General features: G+C 36.2%; 1 protein-coding gene and 1 long non-coding RNA gene across 9 annotated transcripts; one reads left to right on the top strand and one right to left on the bottom strand.

Annotated features, from left to right (window-relative positions):
- Positions 1-1,949: 1,949 nt before the first annotated feature.
- Positions 1,950-10,148, bottom strand: LOC149776275 (uncharacterized). Of its 4 annotated transcripts, none has more exons than XM_089942708.1 (4): positions 10,053-10,137; positions 7,963-8,019; positions 6,423-6,785; positions 1,950-5,089 (listed from the first exon to the last, which is right to left on the bottom strand). In XM_089942708.1, exons 2-4 carry the CDS (start codon positions 7,982-7,984, stop codon positions 2,370-2,372), a joined length of 3,105 nt encoding a protein of 1,034 aa, XP_089798834.1. In that variant the 5' UTR covers positions 7,985-8,019; positions 10,053-10,137; the 3' UTR covers positions 1,950-2,369. The 4 variants fall into 4 exon arrangements, with proteins under 4 accessions (XP_089798834.1, XP_089798833.1, XP_089798836.1 ...); XM_089942707.1 differs by lacking the exon at positions 10,053-10,137 and adding an exon at positions 9,110-9,283; XM_089942710.1 differs by lacking the exon at positions 7,963-8,019 and having other exon boundaries at positions 10,053-10,148.
- A 151-nt stretch (positions 10,149-10,299) lies between these two features.
- On the top strand, positions 10,300-24,463 carry LOC149776274 (uncharacterized). 5 transcript variants are annotated; one of them, XR_016416274.1, is made up of 6 exons: positions 10,305-10,402; positions 13,411-13,594; positions 14,932-15,107; positions 20,598-20,738; positions 21,375-21,507; positions 23,790-24,463. It is a non-coding gene; the product is annotated as an uncharacterized LOC149776274 (long non-coding RNA). The 5 variants fall into 5 exon arrangements; XR_016416273.1 differs by having other exon boundaries at positions 10,303-10,402; positions 21,375-24,463; XR_016416275.1 differs by adding an exon at positions 16,108-16,258 and having other exon boundaries at positions 10,306-10,402; positions 20,598-24,463.
- The last annotated feature ends 53 nt before the right edge of the window (positions 24,464-24,516 follow it).

Raw genomic sequence — 24,516 nt, 5'->3', positions numbered from 1 at the left:
GAAGCCTACGTGAATTTGCATAGGGTCAGACACAGTCTGATACCGAAGCCAGAAGAGATAGAGAATGTGAGAATCTTAAAAGTCACTGAAGACCTGATAGAAGAGCTCTTCAGAGAAGAAGTGAACAGGGAGAAAGAAGAATGGACAGAGAAGTACAGACTTCAGAAACAGCAGAGGGAGCAGCAACAGCAACAGCAGCAGCAACCTGAACCTGACAGAGGCTTTGTCGATTGTCGTATCGACACCAAAGAGTTCTTCTTCTCTTTCCGAAGAAGCAGACCTATCGTCAGAAAGTCTATCCTCAGAGGACGTCGCATTCTTAGAAACTAAAAGATTGCCATAGCAAACAAAAAAAACAGCCCTTTTCAGGGCTACCCAATACTCTAGAAAAGAAATAACAATTGATTTGCCAATGTGTGTATGAAGAGTAGTGTGAATATAAACACTGACTCTTTTTAATAGTGTGAGTGTATGTGTTTGTGTATATGATTGTGTGGATAGTAGATTAAGATCATGTTTTTTGCTGTTTGGCGTGTGGGGAGAGTTATATCTGGGGTTTGATTTGATTGCTTTGCGTATGTGGATAGTATATTATTTGTTTAATAACATTTTTTAGGATAATAATGGGTAGTATAAAAAAAAGTGAGTGAGTGTTTCTTTTAGGTCTTCGCGTTGTTTGGTTATGATCTAGGTAAGATCACTTTTGTTTCGGGGGATGTTTTCCTTCACGTCCGCGCTTTTAGTATAAATTGAAACTAGCCTGGCAGTCTAGCTACCCTTGTTGATTGATCAACACCAGAATGAACACCAGACTAGCTAAACTTCTAGAACTCCAGATGCACCTGGAATATGCCAGGCGCATACTAAATGAACTGGCCGCGGAGGCCATCGTCGAAGAGGGATGGATGAAAGAGGAGGGAAGAAGAAAAAAAGAAGAGAAGGAAAAGGAGAGAGGAAATTTCAGAATCCCAGAGACAGAAGATTGGGATTCTGAAGCCAGTTATCCCGCCTCTGCTCTCCCCCAAAAAAGAGTGAAAGGAGACTGGGGAAGAAGATGTGTGTGTGGTGCCAGGCTGGAAGGTGCCATCATTAACCAGGTGTCACTGGAGTTCAAAAACAAACAGCCCTTTTCAGGGCTACCCAAATCTCTAGAAAAGAAATAGTAATTGATTTGCCAATGTGTGTATGTAGAGTAGTATGAATATAAACACTGACTCTTTTTAATAGTGTGAGTGTATGTGTTTGTGTATATGATTGTGTGGATAGTAGATTAAGATCATGTTTTTTGCTGTTTGGCGTGTGGGGAGAGTAGATTTGGGGTTTGTTTATTGCTGCTTCACGTATGTGGATAGTAGATAATATGAAATGAGAAAAGTAGGGGGATGTTTTCCTTCACGTCTGCGCGTTTTAAGTGATAATCGAGGTAATATCAATTTTATGTTTTAGGGGGATGTTTTCCATCACGTCCGCGCTTTAACTATAAAGCTAACAGTGTTAGCCATTAGAACCCATTCCACGGAATAAAGACAAAGAAAATGGTGGTAGCAACAGCGTTACTGAATCATTTGATAGGTATTATTATTGGATAGTAGATGTTACGTTTGTCATGGAAAAGATAGAGAAAGAATTCAAGTTAGAAAAGTGTCTTGACTGTTTTAATGCTCTGAAGGAAGCAAAGGAGATAGTAAAAGGAATGATGGAAGAAGAGGAAAAGAGATTGAGAGGATTGATTGACCCGCCTTATGTAAGAGTGGGAAGTTTAAAGTAAGCACTTGAAAATGTCATCGAAGTCAGGTGCTTCTTAGAAAAGATATTGAATTGGACGGAGTGGCGATACGTAAAATGGGGGTTGGACCAGCTAACAAAAACGGAAGACGTAATGAGGAAAGTGATGACGGAAGAGGTAAAGAACATCAAAGAAAAGTGGACTAAGGATCCATATAAACCACTTCGAGTTCAGTAAGAATTTATTTTCTGGATGCGGGATAGGCAGTAAATTATCGAACACGATTCGAGGGTATTGTTGACCCGACGACTTACAAAAAAGAACAAATGTCGTTCTGATACATTGTGGCAAAAGAATGTTTTTTGGAATTTAACCATCACATGTATATATGTACAGGACCAAAAATTCCTGATATCAGGTACTAGTGAAGAGATTCCAGTAGATCAGTATCTATTATGAACAAAAAGAAGGTATCTTGAAAACTATGTACAAAGTGTGACTTACCAAAGTGTATGTACTCAAGTTCAAAATAATTGACAGATTCACTTTTAACGAATCCAGTTCCAATCATCAAAACAACTACAAACTTCCAATATGCAAAGGGCCAACAGTCTATGAGTGGAGGAAAACTGTATCATTCAGCTCAATTTTCATCGCGTATTTTCGTCAGAGAGATGTACGGAATCCTAAGCTGAGTGCATTTATTGAGAGAGCTAAGAATGTTTTGTTGACACTCGCTTGTCATTGTTAATTTAGAGAGATTCAGCTTCTTCAGTTTTGTCAAACTGCTCAGATCAAGTAAAGCTTTATGCAAATTTAAAAAGTGAAAGTCCAGTATCTCCAAGCGTGTACATGATGAGAGAGTACGACAAAGGTTAGCACTACATTCAGTAGATATCGACACTGACCACAAAATTAAGCAAGTCAATTCAGTTAGTCGTGAAAAATCAAGCACGCCGTTTTTAAGAGCAGTGTCTTTAAGATGAAATGATTTCAGCTGAGTACATTCTGACAAGCTAGAGCACAGAGCTTTACAGCAATCATCATTCATTCTTAATGACATGAGATTAATGTCAGTGATGTGGCATAATGTGCCAAAATTTAGCAAACAGTCCTGGAATGAAATGTCCTTCATTAGAAGAAATCGCATCTGTCGGCAGTTTGTGAGCTGTCTGCACATTGCTTGCCCACTGCCGTCGATGCTAGAAGCTGGTCCTATGGCCAAGTCGGTCAGCTGTGACAGATTTGATAAATCTGGGAAAAAACTTCTGAGTGTGCTATTCAGCAAGCGTAGCTTCCTTAGCTGCAAGCAGTTGGAGATGCTCCTGCATATAGATTCGCTACATTCAATACTTATAGGTTTGAGTCCCTCCAGCCTGAGTGTAGTTAAGTTTCTGAGTTTCGTCAAATCCAGGATCTGGTCATTCATTGGCATGTCTTTCAGGCAAAGCTCCATTAGGTTTTTACACTTGGAGATACCTTTCAAAAGCGATTCCATTCTTGTATTCGAAGTGACTGACTGAAGTTTTAAATAATGGAGATCCTTGGATGTTGAAAGATTCAAATTCCCGCTCAAAAGTTGTACATAATTTAGAGAAAGATGTTCAATTCCTTTCATATTCAGTATGTCCATCAGAGAATAAATTTTTCTCCCACCAACAATGCAAACAGACTTTACGTTTTCTAAGCATTTTGGGAAATACGATAGAGCTTCAACATTTTCAAATGACTTGACTCGAAGATCGGTCATCTTTAAAGGAAAACGCTCCTGAGCCGTTTTTAGGCAAGTACGATGAATTCTGTTGAGGTTCTCGATCTTTTTCTTGACGATTTCGTCATTGTTGTCCCTATATCCACGAACATCTGGATCAGTGTCGCAGACTTTGCATATACGGTTGAACATTTTCCAACCGCTCTTTGGATGAAGACCACACACATAAACTATAATGTTTTCATTTCTGAGGATGTCATCCAAGGAATTCAAGGCGGCTAAAAACCGATCAAGATTACGTTTCTCAAAAATGAGAAATACAGATGCCAGAAATTCCTGTATTGTTGTGTGCAAGAAAGAAACGGATATCAGTTTGTTAAGCGGAGACAATGAATCTGATTTGGACAAAATACCAATTTCGAGCAGTAAATTAAAAACGTTTTCATCCGTTGTTCCTAATTCTTTAAGTATTTCTTCTTTAGAAATAACCAGTGTAGCAGTTTGCTCCGCATTGAGCAGGAAATGGTGCGCTGTACGACATAACGATTTCAAGAACGAGTTTCCAAATGTTCGAACAAGTAAGGTAGATTGCAGACTCAGAATTTTGGAATCTGACCTTCCAAACAAGGTAGGAAACTGTACGACTGATGAAGCTTGTTTACTCTTTGCTTTTCTGATAAACCTTTCAACGAGGCAATCAAGAATTTGAATGTAGAGTTCATGATATTGTTTGGGCAGTGATTTATTTCGGTACCAAACATGCACGAGAAAAAGGAGGAGTAGAGGATTTCTCTTGAAGGAGGAAATGATTTCTCTTTCTTGAAGGGACTTTTTAAAGTCCCCAATAGATTCCTTGTCCCCATAATACCTATGCAAAATGAAACCAGCAAATTTTATTGCATTCTCTTCATCAAATCCCTCGATATCCAATAGAACATCTATATGTGTTTCCTGTCTAAGATTCATTTCTAATAGTTTCCAAGGTCTGAGAGATGTAAAAAATGTGACTCTGGGGTAAAGCCTCCGCCAAAGAATATCAGATAGAAAGGATGGTGAGAAGCAAGACTCATCCAAGGCATCCAGAATAATTAAGACTCTATCAGGATATTCAACGAACAATCTGGTGACGACTGCTTTTGGACATTCCTCTTCTGTGATCGGACATTGACTGTACACCATATCAATTATGCACGTTTCTCCATTATATTTGGCAAAGTTAACATAAAACAAGAACTCGTATTGAGCAAGTGGTAGCTGATCATGGATGGCTGATTCATAGAGCCTGTTTGTGCAGTTTCCAGAATTGTGAATATTACACCAGTCACTAACAATCTTTCTCAAGTATGTTGTTTTTCCTGTTCCGCTAACACCTCTTAAGTACAGTCTCTTGTTTAACAGGGAAAATATTTGATGATAGGACCGAACTTTCTCCTTGAAAGCGACCTTCCTGTGATTCTCGTCCACTTCATCTTGACGCAGTATCAAATCTGTATGCGACTCTTCGCTCCTACTTTTGTCTTTATCAATGCTCACCTCCACGTAAAAATCTTCCAATGGACCAGTTTCATTCTCATCAAATGGAGATAACTGTACTGATGTTATCGATCTGTAGCCTCCCAATAAATTTTCTTTGATTCTTCTGAATGGTGAATCTGGAAGAAACCACAAGCGGAATTAACATCAATTTCTTTTGCACTCTAGCCAAACAAATATCACCGTAGAAAAGTAAAAGTTGTCGGAACGCCATTCATTAGGGAAAAAATCAGTCTTCGAAAATGTAGAAGGCAAGTAAGAGCTGGACCTTTGATACTTGATTTTGAATTCTGATGTATATTTATTCTAAATTAGATTTGACAGATAATTCTCCCGAAATCTACCTTTGTGTGTCAAACAATTTACAATATTTTATTAAAATAATTAACATTTTCTTTTACTAAAGAAATAAAGTTTAAACATGTACTATTACGGTAAGAAAACAACAATGATACATCAAACATTATTTCATACACGATTTGCTGTGTGCAGACGTTTTCAAGAACACAGGGACGGGTTTTAGCCCGAAGGTCTAAGTGAGGGCTCCCGCATTCTTTCATAAACATCAGATCCTGTGCGCTCGTTATTCAATGGACATCTATATCAACAACGCATATAAAAGTACTTTAAGTTGTTCAAAACATAATTTCAACACAAGAAACGGTTTCTTAAGATTTCAGACACTGGAAACATTCAAAATCAATATCATCCCAGATAATTACAGTCATGTAATGAACAGTAACTCTTAGGGTGTACAAATATTTTGTTGAAAAGCAGACCACTTAAATGACAAGATTAATCAAATATCCATTTTATTCAATGACAGTAATACCGATATTAGTAATGATGTTCCTCCGTTTGCTTTCCTGGGAAAATCCGCTTCTTTGCATTCATCACCCAGTGGAACATTCCAATTTAAACTGTAAACTCTAGAAAAATTAACGAATCAAATCGAGTGATTGATTTGATGCAGTACAAACTATTCTGGCAATTATAACTGTCCCGTTGACCACTTTGGGGGCTACAGTGAGATTAGGGAAAAGATTAGATTATCATGTTGTGCAACCAGAAGCAAACTCATTTTCTTATTTTACTCAAAAACGCATGCTTTCTCTAAAAACATTTTCTGTAGGTCTAATCGATTTTTATGTCATCTTATGAATGTTTATAAAAGCCGAAGCGCTGCAGTCCAGTTTACTTAGGGCTGACAAATGTAGAGTAGAGGATTGCATCAGTCATCGGTATCAGATGAATTGGGTTTTTTCTTCTTCTTCACTTATCGGTTTACTGAAGATTGGGCATATTCTGTCAAATTATGCGAATGTTCTATGCAGTGTTATAACTTTTCTAATTTAGATAGGCCTGTTTAAAATTTAATTAGTCCTGCCTTTACTCGTGAATATTCATATTTGAAATTATGTGCAACAAATCAAAGGCGTGTTACAAATTTACCAGTTATATTTGCTGGCTGATTAAATGCGCTGATATTTTCCAATAGTCCTTCAGTTGTATCTTGGTCTATTTCATCTGCAAGTGCCTTATATCCAGTTTCCTTTAGAGCGAGCAGAAGAACGCCATAAGCTCTAGGTCCGCTTGTAAACAGGAGCTTTTCGAAACCTAGCCATCTATTTTCTTTTGTGTTTGGGTTGTAACACATCACATCTTCCTTTTCAGAGATGTCTATGAGGTTTTCTTGAATGAAGAAGTCAATCAAGTCTGTAGGATCCACTTCACGTTTTAATCTCAAGTAGATCTTCTTTATCCTTCGTACTTCGTCATCCTTCATCTGCCCGTGTTCTAAAGGCATATTGCGACCTGTAAATACATCGAAGCAAATAAAAAGGAAAACATTAGTCGAGTCCAACTAATTGAGATAAATACCTTATTTCAGAAGCAACGCAATTTTTCATTTAGTTTCTAACAAAATATTGGCTCTCATTTACTATTCAATATTTAACTAAATAATTTATTTCAGTTAATCGATGCCATGTATTGCCGAATAAAACTGACGTTTGACGAGCTATAGGGTAGAACGTGTATCCACAGATCGAATATCCGTATGATTTCTGGGGTCAAGGACAAGTATTGGAAGTACCAATATTTCAGTTTGAGCAAACAGAATCACAAACAAAGTAGCCCTGCATCCACAATTTCTTTGAACTGTGTTCTCTTGTTCCTCAAGATTGATTCTAAACTTTAAATTGTAACGGCTTCATATCCTGGACCTTAGTCAATCCTAGTGACTAATTCAGAATTTGCATTGCTATTCACAATCAGTAATCAAAGATTTCCAGACTTTTTAAGGTTGCGTATTTCAAACGCAGGAAAGCTCATCCTGGATACAAAATGTTTGAAGCGTTGTAACATACAATCCTTTAAACAAAAATAGTACAATGTGCATGATGCATATTAGAGTTCGATTAATCACCACCGAAAGCGTAAGTGGAGCTTCAGACGTGTGATGTGATGTGATTTGGATTTTTAACGTAGCTTTAACAATTTTTCAGTCATATCGCTACGATGTCTGCATTGTGGCAGTTTATAGTGATGTCTAGCACTGGGGCATAATGCCGCAGACATGTAGCGCGATGTCCCACCCAGTCACATTATCCTGACACCAGGCCAACCAGTCCTAACACTACCCTCGTAATGCTGAACGACAAGCGAGGCAGCTGTAAGTACCATTTTTTAAGCCTCTGGTATGACTCGGCCGGGGATCGAACCCACGACCTCCCGCATCCGAGGCGGAAGCTCTAACCCCTAGGCCACCGGAGCCCTTCAGAGGTGAAGTTAACTTTTGCCAACGATTGTAGATTATATTTTGAGAAAATATTTGTAAACGTGTTTACATGGACTTTTGACCTTATAAGTTCTAGATGCTAACTTGTGAAATACATTTTTTTTTCCTGGTCTTCCTATTGTTTCTTACGTATTTATATAAGTTTGCGATCAAGAGAATTATATTTTCTTAACTATGTGAACTGAAACGTACCGATTTGCATTGTTGAATACATCAGACTAGAAGTGCTTGTTCATGGAGATATTGTAACTGAAATACAAGACTGACATTAAGAAACTGGAAATTATCCCGATTCTCAAATCAAATGATTTAGAAATGATGTTACTGAAATGTAAGTCGATAAATTAATGTAATATCTTCTTTCAAAATGGTTTTGTTGTGGGTTTAAAGCCATTTTTCAGCAAATCATGGACTGTACAAGGTGGACATTATAACTGGTGGAGGAAGAACCCAGCAAAAGTTCAGATTGATACTTTATGAAAAAGAATGTCATTTCTGCTTTTATTTTGGGAAGATGAGATCGGCAATTTCGAAACGTTAAAGCCACGTAAGCACTAGTTATTGTAACACATGAAATTTGTTTATCATTCATAGATCAAATGCTTCGCTTTATACTCAACGTTCAAAGTTTACCACTTTTGACGGAAGAATGATAAACACGCGATCTTCATAAGGGTATACATATTAGTGATCTGCTATATCACGCTCCGTTATAACACGAATTCCGATATAACACTATTTCGACGTGGCTCCCGAAATTTCGTATACGTTCACTTTTCTCATACATGTTAATTTGGGGACCTTACCAAAAGCATTGTGCAAAAATCATTATTATAAGTTTTTTGGACGTTGAAGAAGATTATTCCTGGACTAATTATGTGAGAGTTATAGTTTCAATCCGGCCTTAAAAAAGGTCGAGTCATTTGGTTACATGCGAGATTATGTTAATTTATATTTGGATCATTATTTATATTTTTCATGATTTTAAAAAATGTGATACATCAACAAGAACTCTAAGCCCAGACTAGTCCTGACAGAGTTATATTTCTTATGTACTGTTCAGTACATGAATCTGTACACATCCGAGTGTCAATCAAAGATCGTTACTGGAGAGAGAGAGAGAGAGACAGAGAGAGAGAGCTTCTCTAACAACACTAAAAAAAAAGCTGAAGATTTATTTGATACTTGAAAGGTGTAAGTAATGTTTTGAAGAACTATGTCTGATTTCAGGCTTAGCTCTTAACTTCAGGTCTCGCGTTGCTGTTGATCAAGACAAAAGTGTTTCATAAAATGACCTGAAGTTCTAATATATATATACCCACTGAAACATTCGACTTACCTTTGTGATCAAACAACATCCAGTAACACGGTTGATTTTACCGATATAAGTTTCTTCTTTCTCGTTGATAGTCGCCGTTTAAGCCAATAATATATAACCCACTCCTTTTTATATGCGTGGTGTTCATGTTAATGAGTTAAACATTTTATCTTGTTTAGAGCTTATTTCCATATGGCCGAAATGACAGCAGGAAGTAACCTCTCACTATTACACGCATACACATTTAAAGGCACAATAGGGCAGAGTGTCTGTTGTTTTTATGAATTTTAAAGATCATGAAAGTAATTGTGTCAGCTTATAAGCAGAAATAATTCACAAAAACCAAGAGTGTGTGAAGATTCAATTAGATAATTAAAAATTAAACAAGAGAAAATGAATTTTTATGGGGACCCACTTTAATTGAAACTTGTAGGTCACTATTAATAACGGAAATCCCACGTGACCACAAAAACGGGTACGTCATCTTGAGCCAGTAAGCGGTAATGAGTCAGGTGGTTCTAATTTAAATATATACTATAAACAAAACATGGCAGACTAACGAGATAGTTAACAACGTAAAGGCACACGTGCTCGACGCGAGCTTGATACTGAGAAAAAACAACAACAATAATCTAATGGAAAAAATAATACAGAGTGGCAAAAATACATTAGATTACCCACATGTCCCGTTCTGACATAGGACCCTCTCTATCATAATATATATTATGATAGAGAGGGTCCTATGTCAGAACGGGTCATGGGGAAGACTAGTCCTACATGTAAGACATAGCACATGTTGATTTTGTTTAGATGCTATGTCTTACTATCCAAATAACGCCATTGTATAGTGTGTTCCGATGAAGTTGACATCGGAATGAGTAATCAAAGTTTCAGGAACATCTCACACACTTGGCAGCCTATATCGAAATTTTTTCACCAATTTTTATGTAATTAATATACTTACTGTGCTGTCTTTATTCCTGGTGGAATGAAACTATGACACTAGCAAATGGATGCATTTTCACGTTCCGTTGACATACATTTGAATTTGTAGTAGAGGTATGCCGAAGTAAGTTCAAGTAGGTTCATGTTGGGGATCTGTTTCTTGAACGAAACGAACCGTTGCTAACAGTTCCAACAGGCATAATATATTTTTTTATTCGTTTCGTTAACAAATAATATTTCAACTTAACTTGATTTCGGCATTCTCGGCTTTCATCGCTTTCCAGCCAACTGAAATGTAGGCCAAAGAAACTTGAAAACGGGTCCATTTCTTTTCTGAGAATTTGAATTTATTAGAGAAAAAGCATCCGAGTAAGTAAAGTCTGACTAAAACATTATCACTTTACTTTGCAGAAAAGCGTCGTTATTTTAGTTGTCAGTTGTGTGAAATATTCCTGAAAATTTCACTTTCTTAACGATGTTAGTTGACATCAAAACACACTACACGGCGCCGTTAGTTAGGCTGTAAGACCCTGACGCCCAAAACATAAATATCAGCGTCAGGTCTTACATGTAGGACATGGGGTAGACAAGCAAGTTGTTCTCCACCTTTTTTTCCTCTTTTTTTGGGGGGTGGGGTGGGGGTGGCAGGAACCTGTTTTTTTGTACAAATTTAATACCGCAATCAGCGACCTAGTATAAAAAAAATCATTAAAATCAAATACACAAGTGAGGTCAAAAAGGTCCATATTTTTAGATACCTATATTAAAACAAAGCATAAGAATAGTATTCACTTGACCAGAGAAGTCAATGGCAGTTCATAGCAGAAGAATTGTATCCACCCCAACCCCTATTTTATACATGCATTTTTCACATCCAAAGGCCATTTTTGACAGCATGTGGTGCTCACAGTGCAAACGAAAACTCTTTCCCTGGATGAAAATTTTGAAAAACATTGTCTACTAGTACTAAATAGTTTGATGCAATTCAGAATAGTTGTCATCCAAGCCGTTTTTGAGATACTCTACTTGCCTTGAACCCACGTGTATACTGCTATGGGAGGCTATTTCTTCTTCCTAGCCGACTATTGGTATTTCACTATCAACATACTGCAGAGCAACTATGGAAGGTGTAATGCCTGACATCAGTTTCAAGAACAACACAAGCCCGAAACACCAAGTTCACAAATATATCCATATTTATCAACAGTAAACAATAATAGCTGAAAAAGTCACACCATAGCCTTAAGTTAAGAAATTTGCCAGGGACCAATTTACGATGTTATGCACTAATTGTGCTGAAGCGTCCGCCGGTTTATCAGCGGATGATCGGACTGCGCGCTATTAATTAATAAATTTATTCAGACTAACCTTTGTATCCAGACGGTAAGTATAATCCCTATTCTAATGATCCACTGCAAATACTGAGATGAAACAGACAGAATTGAATTACAATGTGGCATTTATATCTTATCCCCATTCCCCCTGTAGCTTTATATTTAAATGATTCCTCTCGATGGATTTGTCCTCAGTTAGGAAGAACCAAGTAAACAAAAATACTACTTTTGGAGTACCAACATTTAAAGAAAAGATAATACATGATATTACAAATTGTGTCGGGCTTGTTTTTAAAACCAAGACATGCAACCCCAAACTTCCTAAGTTCCATTTTTTATATAAAAAACCGATCACTTTTATTTAGGCATTATGGGATTACAGACTACATGGAATCGGGTCACAATTAATACTTCCAGTTCAGTACCCACGAATGTAGTTCTAGTCTATTTTAAGAACATTTTTCCCTCTCTCATTTTGGTGGTGATAGAAGAGTTTTATTTATGCTTTTTTGGTAGGGATTTAAAGGTAATTGTTGGTTCTTGAGAATATGAGCTCAGGGTGTTGTTGTCTGTGTGTATTTTCGGCGACAGTGCACAGTGAGTAATAAGGCCTTGGTGATGATCTGGAAGTGAAATCTGTGTTCTGTTTACATGCTGCTATGTTGACAGTCCAGCATCTCAAAAACGAGCAGGTCAACCTTTGACGAGAACTTCACAGTGAAGTCATCTTTGAAGGTACTTTAGATTAACATATGATTTGTATTGATTGTCACACAGTGGAAAGGTCAGTACTGAGAAATAAATGTAGAGAACATATAGTAAAATTAATTGTGTTCTATGTCCTATCAGGGCAGCATTGATTCAACTTTAAATCACTATAAAAATTTTATTATTAAAGATAGACACATGAGATTTTCACACCTTGTGTATATTGACTGTAGCAATCAGAAAATGTAATTAAAATTAAAAAATTTAATTAAATTTGTTTTTAAATTAATTTTAAAAATTTAAAAGTTTAAAGCTAAATTTTTCCCTATAAATTCACAGAAATGGTATCTATTGGAGATGACACTCAGACACTCATTATTATTAGCTGCAGTGTATTCATACACCATATAGAAGTTGCAACGGAGGATTTTTTCAAAGCCTGTCAGCAAAAATCTCATTAAATTCTGTAATAGCACATAATAGTGTTCATAAAATATGGACAGGAAATGTAACAGCCAATGGATTATATGGCCTATTGTCATATAAGGATCCTGTGACAAAGACATGAAAGAAGAAATTTGTTCACAGACTGGCACTGATGGTGTAATTGAGAAGTCTGACTATACCAAAGGAGCTAGATGCATCCCATTTATGCCATAATAGTTTGTGTGTGAATGTGGATCATCTGATTCTAGAGCATCATTCCGTTAACAATAATAGGCAGTATTGCAAAGGTTATGGTCATTGCATTGGCCATGGTGACTATCCAGACTGCATGTTAAAGTTGAAATTGTAATATGGAATAAATTCAGGTATCATGATATATCCTTTACACCCACCCACATCCATATCAATTTATGTCTGCCATGGAAGGAAGGATGGATGGATGATGGATGTGTTGAGTAACAAGGAGAAAGGAAAGAGTGTGGTCTTTATTTTAGTAGAACATGCTGGTATGACAGTGCTTTCTTAAATACATTCCTCCCTCCCTTCCTTCCTTCCATTTCATTCACTCATTCATTCATTCATTCATTCATTCATTCAGCTAGTCTAGTAAGTCATGTCTTGTCATGTTATTTTAATTTTGAATATTTTAATCTTTATTTATTTTGCTTTTTAATTTCTTTATTTGTGTCTTCATATTGAGAGAAAATTGTTTCGACCTCTCCATAGTTCTCATCAGGTGGTAGTAAGTAACACAACTGCACATAACATGTGTTGTGTTACCTACAGATTTCCCCACTACAGTTTTCTCTTCTGTACAATGTGTTCTTCATGGTGTCTTTGAGCACTTTCATTTTGCACATGAATTAAGATAACTTTTTCTGTCTGCAGTATCCATTGGCTCCTGCTAAACCTTTGCATAGGAGTGATCACCCTTGGTGTCTAGCAGTCCTTTGCAGTAGTCAGACTTCCTATTGCCTTGCTGTGTCCTGTACCTCAGATGGGCCTGTATCATATTTCCTCATCTTGCTAGAATATGTTTCCTGGTTTGTGGATGCTTTTGATACAAGTGATGGTAAGTGCAGTCTTTATCCATTGTCTCCAGTGATCTCAGAGTCCTTGTTGAAAGTTTACCTCCCAAGTGTGTCACTTTTATTTTCAGTGATGATCCCAGGCTGTTATTGAGTCTATGTATTGTTGAATGCACTCTTGCCTCAAAGTTTCTGGAATAGTTCACATTTTTAGGTAATGAAACACTGATTGATCTGTTCACCGCCTCACATTTCTGTGTGTTTGTATTCAGTCACAGTCTTTCTACAGCATCACAGGAGAGTTTCATTTTCAGAACTTCTAGCAGGATATTCTTATCATTTTCTGTGATGTTGAGATGAGTCACTTGATGAGGGCCCAGGTATGCTGATCGCATCCACCAGCTGTTAGTACTTCCTTCCCCACCGACCTTTGAATAATGCCAGCATTTTGAGCAGTCCCCTGAATAACAGCGCAGAGTGGCATCCAGTATTTGGGGAAGTTGACGTTTAATTTTTGTAACATCACCACTATTGTCCTCCATCATTTGCTTGAAGATTAAACCGCAACGTGCTTTAATGTCTTGGCTGAAAATTTTCTGTTTGAGCCTTTTTCCTTCTCTTGTTCTTATTCCTGGAAACATGTTTTCACTAAATATTGCAGAATTACACTGTTTGAACTGTAAACGACCCAAATGGATGGGATCCGACAGTCTTTTTACTTTCCACATTGGATGCAGAATGGTGTAAGCATTTTGGAAGCCAGCAGCAGCCTGTGCATCTCCATCTGTTGTTGCATGTCTAATGAGAATCTCTTGCAGCACAAACTTGTTTTCCATTTCACTTTCCATTTCATACTCTGAATGTGGTGCAACTGGTGACAGATTTACTGTGCAGTCAACTTGGCCTCCTGGACATTGCACATCAAAACCTTTCCCCTTCAGCTTGTTTTCTACTGTAGTCCCCACAGTGTATTGTTTCTCTGTAACAGTTTCGCAGGCAATTCCAACAGCTTGTGATGCACTTTGACCATGTTTCTTTTCATGTCCAAAGCTAATGGCATTGTATCTTGCATCAAAAGCAACATTTATTTGCTCATGATGCTGAACACCATGCATAAAATTAACTTGTCTGACTAGTTTCAGCTTGTTTTTATCTCCTCAAACAGCTTATACTCTGGTGACTTAAAGCTGCAGTTTTTGCACATCATAGTATGCTTCCAAGCAAGTCCCCATTTTATTTCATTAGCAATTTAGAACTCTGGTCTGCCATATATGTTGACTTGGTTACCATGGCGATGAATGATATCATTCCACATTTCAACATTTTTATTCATTCAGATCATACGTGTCCCATCGTGCTCATTCAAATTTGTCTCTTTCAGGTCCAGTTTTGCTTTGGATGATGGTCGTAGAATTTTTGCAGACCCAGGTGTGCCATTACAGTCTGGTCCCTGAACTGACTTGAGACCCCCATTTGTTGGCTTTGTCACTGCTATGAGAGAGAACTTGTCTGCATCAATTCTTCTGGTCACTGGAACAGATGCAGCACTGGAACTTGGTAGAGTATCATCAGTCAGATATGTGACTCCTTTGTTATGTGGAAATATCCAGGTTTAAAAATAAGTTGTCTTTCTCATCTTGTACCCTTTGATGGTTTCAGTTACAATAACTGCATGTAAAATACAAGAATTATCCTCTCGCTCTCACTTATATAACTAGGAGAAGACATGCTAGCTTGGTTTCAGAGAACTTCACCAACTCTTCAATACTACTGGAAGCCTAACTTGGTGGAAATGATGTCATGTACTTGGTTAGACCTAGCTTGTGTATTTAGATGCTACCAGATTTCAGGTGTTACCTTTCATTGACAAGCTCTGGTTTAATTGCTTCACACCTGATAAGGAAAACCATTGATGTTTATGACAAAAGAATGGAGAGACTTTGCCATAGAACAAATTTTGTCAACTTCAGGTTTTAAATTTTCATTAAAATTTAAGTTAAATTTACATTTTCATATCAAAATATGTATCATTTTTTAAAATTGAATTTTCTGAGAAAGTTAAACAGCCAAATTTAATTTCTGTAATTTCCAGATTGGTGTTAGAACTAAAAAATAATTACAGTTTATTTGAAGTGTTTATCTTGATTAGCAAAATCACAATTAAACTTTAAGTTTTGTGCATTTTTGAAATTCGGCCATTTGGAATTGGCTTGTACATGTGTTACAGTGGTGTCAGCTAAAAGCCTGTAACTGTCCTATTCATGGATGAAATTCCTTAAAACTTTGCAGCAGTATTTAAGAGACATTGATTTGACCATGGATGGAAGTTTTGTCCATGGAGGTAAAATTGTCTAACCCTGTCAGGAATCGGGTCACAATTAATACTTCCAGTTCAGTACCCACGAATGTAGTTCTAGTCTATTTTCAGAACATTTTTCCCATCTCATTTTGGTGGTGATAGAAGAGTTTTATTTATGCTTTTTTGGTAGGGATTTAAAGGTAATTGTTGGTTCTTGAGAATATGAGCTCAGGGTGTTGTTGTCTGTGTGTATTTCAGCGACTGTGCACAGTGAGTAATAAGACCTTGGTGATGATCTGGAAGTGAAATCTGTGTTCTGTTTCCATGCTGCTATGTTGACAGTCCAGCATCTAAAAAAAAGAGCAGGTCAATCTTTGACGATAACTTCACTGTGAAGTCATCTTTGAAGGTATTTTAGATTAATATATGATTTGTATTGATTGTCACACAGTGGAAAGGTCAGTACTGAGAAACAAATCTAGAGAACATATAGTAAAATTAATTGTGTTCTATGTCCACATGCAAGATGTACTTACCTCCAAAACTGAAGAACTTTACAACTTGTAGTCTGGTTCCCCTGACCTTTCTCCACTCCGTTACTCATAAACTATGAGGGTCAGGTTACTGCTTCTGCCATGTTGAAATTGTGCAATGGACATGGAAAGGTAATCACGCATTTTGATCAGTATGGCTCAAAACATAAAATATTCTCGCATAGAAGTGTTAAAAAGTGTCCTATATCGGGAAATGGTGCACTACGACGAGTTCTATTTGTTAGTATTCTTTAAAATCTGTGTTAAGTCCTCGTAGAACTTTGTACAGCATTTTAATTTACAAAGCACGCGTAAGTGGAGTGGGGTGTAAATATCATTTTACTTGACCCTGTACATAGCTAGGAGTGGCTTAGTCTTTTTATACTGATTTTGTTTTTGCAACGGTAAAGTTAGATAGTTTGAAATAGATCCAGGCCTTAAGACATCCGTGATTCTTAAATTATTACTGAGGTTTTGATGAACAACATTAACACGTCCAGGACAATTTTTGACAAATGCATGATTAAGGGGGCGCTCACCAGTTATTATTTACTTTTGAGAGAGTGATGTATGTAACGTGAAGTTGTTCACATTTAAAACATACACAATGGAGAGAATGTTGGCATACCTCTATGCTGTATTAATGTATGATATTTCTTTGGATATTGTACATTTGGAAATTGTACATGATTTAAGCACACTACTAACTAAAATGACTGCTCCCTTGTGCTAAAAAATCGGCCTGAATTAGTCTAAAGTACACTATCCATAGCAGCTATTAAAGTAGGGAAAATGAATTTTGCCAGACTAGACAATACCAGCTTCTGAAAGTGCAATGAATGAATTACCAAATATATAAAATGTAAAAAACGTTATCGACTCTGTTTTTGTAGTTTACTTCTGAAGTTCAGGAAGTGAAGATGATCAAGTGGAGCTAGCACTTTTTTGAAAAATGCACATCTGGAGTAAGGCCAAGCTGTATACTCTATAACCCATATTACACCCATCAATCATACATCAAAATAAAGGGAATGAAAGGTTCTTTGAATTATACCTAAGATATACAAGGTCATTTTTAAATAGCCAGTATAACCAGTGAGGAAAGCCGGGGAAATTCTTTTTCTTTAAAATTCTAACCTTATGCAAAATTTGAAACTGTAGAGCACTACCTAATATGTTGTGTTGTTATGTAGAATGAGGTTGAGCTTTTAAGTTATGTAAGTAGAATATGTGTTAAAGTGTATTTTTGACCTCTTCTTTAATATTTACAGCATATTTCCTGCAAACTACATTTCTGTGCGGGGCCCCGAGCGGCCAAGTGGTCTAAAGCACTCTCCGTTACGGATCACTCAGTGATGCCAACCATTACGCTTTTGGCATAAATCATTATGCCTTTGTCACTAAATTACGCCTTACTCATAAACATATATGGATTACGCTTTTTCGGTATATCCACCTTCCAAAAAAACCCCAATTGTTTGTTTTCTTGTTTTTATTAACATCCCATTAATCCCACAGACTGTATTTTAGAAAAGACGGCTTCTACGTAACTACAGTATATGAGTACGCTTGTCCATGCACTTTCCTAACAGTATTATGTTCTATTTATAGCAACTATCCTATTACAAGAAACATGCTGGTTCTACTTTCAACTTCATATTTTATTTATAGCAGCTGAATGGCTTAGTAAGGAGAGAACAGACTGGTTTTCTAATTTTTAATCTTTATTTGAAGATTCTTTTTTCTAATTTATATTTAGTACAGAACCAGTCTACAGATATTTGGTGCTAAAAAGTATAATTTATTTTAGTCGATGCGTGTATGAGAGCACAAATATATCGTTTCAAATAATTTCACAGATGGATAAGAAAAAGGCAAAAAATAAACGAAACAAAAAATAACAGAATCCTCCAAAGATGAGGACACGAGGGCAGCATCACGTGACGTCTATTGCAGGCAGTGTGGAAAGAATTTTACTATTTGGCACTAAAAGTCTTCAGATGTATTCTATTTTCTAGTTGATGTTTGTGTTAGAGCACATATATTTTTTTCAAAGAATTTCACAGGTGGATCAGAAAAAGACAAAAAAAACGAACCATTCAAAGATGAACATATGAATGGCATAATACAGCGTTCCATTCTCGGGCACAGGGGTTCATATCATTGCTTAAAATTGACCTGTCATACATGTACTATATACTATATTATATTTTTGACAAATGCATGATTGATATGTTGATTAACCCAGTACTTTGTGCACTATACTATATAGTACATGTATGACAATCAGTTTTAAGCAATGATACGAATCCCTGTGTTCTAGGACAGCATCATGCTCATTGCAGTCTGTGCAGAAAAGATTTTAATATTGGGCATAGTGGTACATTTGATGTGGAGAAACACTTGAAAACAATGAAACACACTGAATTAGCTCATCTTACGAACTCCAATACTAAGGTAACTTCTTATCTACAGCAGAACTAAATTGCGGACATGAAAGTTATAAATGCAGAGGTGTTATTTACCGAGTTCTTAATAGAAAGATAATGAAGATCTTGCTATTAGTACAGAAGCAAGAGAATTCATAAAACACAATTTTACTCTAGCTGTGAAGATGTTTTATGATAATGTTAGAGATTATTATGCTACAGCCTGTGATTACATGCTCCAGAAATTCCCCTATGGAGATGAAGTGCTTTTAAATGCTTCAGTTGCTGATGTAACCGAGAGACAGTGAAACCGCTTCAAAAGTGTTAGATTCTTTGTCAAGAGATATCCCTTTCTTTTATCATCCTTGCCTACTTTGGATCATCTGGAAGGAGAATTCCTGAAGTATCAAGTTGGGATTCTACCTGACAATATACTTAATGCAGATAGAGTTGATGTGCAGTGGCACCTTATTTCCCAGCTAAAAGACACAATCACTGGAAGATATAAATTTCCTCTTCTTTGTCAGGTTATGAAAGGAATATTGGTTCTTTACCATTCTAATGCTGACTGTGAGAGATTGTTCGGTATATTTAACAAAAATAAAAGTGAATTCCGATCCAGGCTCAGTAACCCAGTATTTTGTACTCTACTGGTGTGCAAAACATTCATGGTCTCAGCTGGTACGAAGTGTTTTAAAATGCAACATGAAAATCTGTTGCTTTCTAAAACTAAAAGTGCTACATATGAAAACTTGAAGCAGTAAAGGATGTTAAAATATGAGAGGGGCAAATAAATCAGTTTATTGAATTTTTAGCATGTTATATGTGGATTCCTCTTTTTCTGCTTGAATTCCTCTTTTTGTCCACTTGGATTACACTTTTTCCTTCTCAGGGGTTGGCATGTATGTTGACACTGCCATCTCACCTCTGTCTGAGTGGGTTCGAGTCTCGGATTCGGCTAATATGGGTATGTGAGAAAGCTTGCCAGTAGCTTCTCATGGGTCAGTGGTTCTTTCTCCACCATTAATACTGGCCGCCATGTATAGCCTATCATGTGCTGAAAAATGGCATTAAACCCTACAACCACAACAACATTTATGTGCACCGTCTTCCCCCCCCAAGCTACCCACCCACTTAAGTTTCTTGACAAACATTATATTTATTTTGATTATTTTATATATATATATATATATGTATATATATATATATATATATATATATATATATATATATATATATATATATATATATATATATATATACACACACACACACACACACACACTCGTGTATAAATGCCAGTGGCCTGAAGATAGAGAATTCCAACATTCTTCCACACTTGTTCAAAGACATCTCATGTTCGAAAGGGAAAAAGAGGAAGAGATTCCTCATGGCCAACTGGAAAAACCACTCAACAAGTGTCAAAGAAACAATTGCTCAAGGTACCCAGTTCTTAAGATCATGAAATAAGTATCATTTGAAATCAGTATATACATAAAATGTTTATAATCTTAAACTTGATTTAAAGACATTCCTAACATGAATAAGAAGATGAAATTAGAATAAAGATTTAATTTTCTTAATTACTAATAGCATTTGTTTAAAAAATTTGGTTTTGGTTTTGGAGGATGACTCTTGAATGGTGTAATAGATCTGTTAATTGTTGTACAAAAAAATAAGATGGTAACATTTTGAAAATCAGTTACACTTTATTTTGTACTTTTCCATCTGATATTAATGATATTAATATTATTATGCACACATGCTGGTATTTGATTTTATCCAGGATCCTACCTTGTCGAGAATTTAGTGGTCAGAGGAAGAAAAAGATTTTCTGAATATGTTTTAGAAGCAGGAGGAGTACCAACCACTAGACTGAATCCATTTTGGAATGACTGTGCTAATGAGCTAAACAAAGACTGGCAGAGTATTGATGTTGTTTCTTTGTTGTCAGATAACTATTGAGTATTCTGAATACATATTCTGAGATGACTGCTTACTTTTAAATTATCAATGGTTTAATTTAACTGCCATCTTATTGATACATTTATTGGTTTGTATGTTCATGGCTTCTTTGCTTATGCAGATATCTATTTAGGTTCGACTATGCTGAAAATCCTCATTATTTTCCTTTTGTACTTGTGTCATGATGAAAATATGAATATATATATATATATATATATATATATATATATATATATATATATATATATATATATATATATGTCTGTGTGTGTGTGTGTGTGTAGTATTCTAACATACATATGAAATAATTTTAAATAGTTGTGAGTGGAGTATGATTATGGTTCTAATGGTAGAACATGGAGATTTATTGTATTATAATATTCAGACCTCATCATAAAATACAGGTGTCTTATTAATGGTTCATTTTTCCATAGTTTGGTATTTGTGTTGATGAAAGAATATTGGAAATCAGTGATTGCCTAAAGTTTGTTACTTTTAATAACAGGTTTGAGTGAAAACATTATTACAGCTTGTACAGACTAAATGCAAATTATTGAACAGTAGTAATTTATTATTCAAATTTATTACCATAATTCAGGTGTGATGTGTCGCAGCAGGTACCAAAAGGTAAAGAATCTTTTACCAGTTGGATCCACAAAAGGAATACAGAGACTTTTTCCTTGACAAAATGATATACAAACTGCTCCTGCTCTCCCAGTTATTGAAAAGCAGTACGTTTTCACTCAAAGCACTTTACCAAAATATTAACTATTTTTGCTCTAATTTTGTGGAAAATGACATAATTTATTTTTTTAGGAAAAAAGATGCAATTATATAATAGTTTGCTCCTTTGTTACTTAGTAAAAAAATTTCAATGCATGTGTTAATTTCTGCATGTGTTTACTATTTGAACCTGCATATAGCATCCTCAAAGAGCTATTGACAAACATATTGCTCTGTACAAGGTTTGCTATACACAGGTAAACATCATGATGGGTTTCATCCATACTAAATTTCATTGCTAATGTGTCTCAAGCTATTTTCCTCTCAGATCACACGACTTGTAAAATTATGGTTTGGCACTGCATATGTCGTGTATGATTTCTTGTCAGCCCATGAAAAATTGCGAATATCCACTGTTCAAAATGTATTTGGCAAATTGTAATCAATCTTTATAAATAGCAGGATGGCATGAAGTTCTCTCAGATTTGTGTAAGTGACCATTATGATTCAAATTACATGGTTCCTGTTACCAAAATGTAAATGCAGATATCTTTATTATACTTATTGTACTCAAAATAAGGAACAAAATATGAACAGACTCGGTAGCATTATGACTACAAGCACTTCACAGTTTACCCAAATGACTGCTATCAGCCCTCACAAATGGCTGTTGTTTTTAAAAACAAAGCTTTCAAACAACTCCTTAGCATAATGAACATAATTTGGTCAATATTTTCATATTTTATTGCCTCACCTCCATTAGCAGGGTAGAGATATGTTACTTGTTTTGTCTGTCAGTGATTGCACCACTGTCAGCATTTTGCCGAAGGTTTTAGTTTCAGTTTTACTGCATGATCTTCAGTTCAGAAAACATTGAGGGATACTTACAATATTTGGTCAGTAACATCATTATTAAGTGTCATTTCCATAGCCTAATCCAGTCACCTACCACCCGTGGTCAAAGACACAGTCACTTTTAATAATGGGACCGTTCCAGTGGCTTAGAGGTTAAAGTATCCACCTTGGATGCAGGAGGTTGCCGTTCGAACCCTGGCTGAGTCATACCAAAGACTTATAACAATGGTACTAACAGCTGCCTCACTTGGTGCCCAGTATTAAGTTGTTAGTGTTAGCCTGGTGTCAGGATAATGTGACAGGGTGGGACATGATGCTGTATGCTTGCAGCATTGTGCCCCAGTACTAGACATCACTCTAAACTGCCACACTGCAGACATCGTAGCAATATGACAAAAATTGTTAAAGCTTGCATTAAAAATCCAAACACACAAACACATACACTTTGAAAATGGATATTTCTGATAAATATATGGCAGGTAATATACAATTCCTTAAAAACTTTTGTGAAATAAACCCAATTCATTTTTGGTACTATAATCCAAATTTTTTTTAGGTCTTCTCATTATCGGAGTTTTATTAATATCCCACACAGTACCATGGAACAACAGTCTGGTGCAGAAAAATAGATTGATGATGCTTTAAGACAAAGGTTTGTTGCTGGGTATATTTCAAACCAAGACAGCAGAATTATTGCACTGTGTGCTATAGACTGATGCAGCCACAATTGCTGAAACATTGCTGCAAATCAAAAGTATCAAAATGGCAGTAAAGAATTCCATTTGAATGGATATCACAAAAAGTGCATCACAAAAGTGTGTTAGATCTGACAACCGTTATCTATTTCAAAAGGACTACCCAAATTCAAAATGTGATTTTCACAAATTAGTGGCCAAACTAGCAACATGTCAGCTATTTCTTCTGATAACATTAACATAATGTGATGCAAGTATTGTTTTTGACATTGAATATTTTTTGTTTCTTATTACAGATCAAAAGATTACAAACTTTATATTGGACATGCTAACATATTTTACTCCTTTTTCAGCGATAAAATGTCGTTTTACCTATTGTTTGAAAAAATATTATAGATTTATTCCTTGTACTATCAACATTCATTATAACTTAACATTGTAAGAGTTCATTGGAAGTCATGTTTTGTCTTCCAGGAACCTATATGACAGGCAAATTTATTGACAAGGAATAAACCCATATTGACACATTGATCTTGTACCATGTATACTCATGTGGAAGCCTATTCCATCAGCAAACAATGCAGAACCCAATTTGCCATTGCAAAATGAACTTGTAGATCAAGGTCTATTTTTCTACAGATAACTCATTTTGCAACAGCAGATCTATGTCTGTGCAGTTTGCAGTTGGACTTGCATATGATGGTCAGTGCAATAATTACTGTGATATTTTTTTAACCCAGGTCTTTGACCTTCTTCATCTAGCATGTCTCGCTACTTCCTACAAAACTGCCAACAACATAGAGGATATTGGGAAGAATTGTTACAATGATGTTATAGAAGGAGTCAGAAATGGCAAGCCTTTCAGGATTATTGGGGATAATGTTAACGTTTCTGTAGGGGTCAAACAAGAAAGAACTGATCACCATGATGGAATGTTGCACTGGCTTGGGTCAGCTGTCATGTTAAAAAGTCTTTTGATGAAATGCCATAGGAAAGTCATGAACAGACTAAAGATTTAGTTTTATCACTTTATTCCTTCTGACCAGGATGAAAGAATAAAGATTGCTTACAGGGTTCTCATATCAAGGGTAGCTAAGGAGTTCCTTCCCCAGTTGGACTTTCTCTACAAGACCCAGCCCACTCATATATCGGGTACATACAGTGAGGAGCTGACAAAGAAGAATAGAGTGGTGCCTTTACAGGTTCATTGAATGAGCAGATGTTGTTTCTGTTTTAAACAAATATGAATCGGCAGTGGAAGAAATATATATGTTTGCTGGTAAAGAGAAATTGCCAGTGCACAATGGGGGTGATCAGCTTACCAGAGAGCGGTTTACTGGTGGCAAAGGACTTAAATCTGGATGCTTCACCGAAATAGAGAAACTGAATCACCTTTACCCTATCACATGAGAAATGTGGCATACTGCCATGAATTTGTTGACTGTAATGTTTAAGTGCTTGTACAAG

The sequence above is a fragment of the Sinohyriopsis cumingii genome, chromosome 18 (genome assembly GCF_028554795.1).
Source record: "Sinohyriopsis cumingii isolate HCF-2022 chromosome 18, ASM2855479v2, whole genome shotgun sequence".
In the NCBI taxonomy this organism is placed as follows: domain Eukaryota; kingdom Metazoa; phylum Mollusca; class Bivalvia; order Unionida; family Unionidae; genus Sinohyriopsis; species Sinohyriopsis cumingii.
The sequence above is the reverse complement of the archived record's forward strand: the minus strand, read 5'-3'. Positions and strand labels throughout refer to the sequence as shown.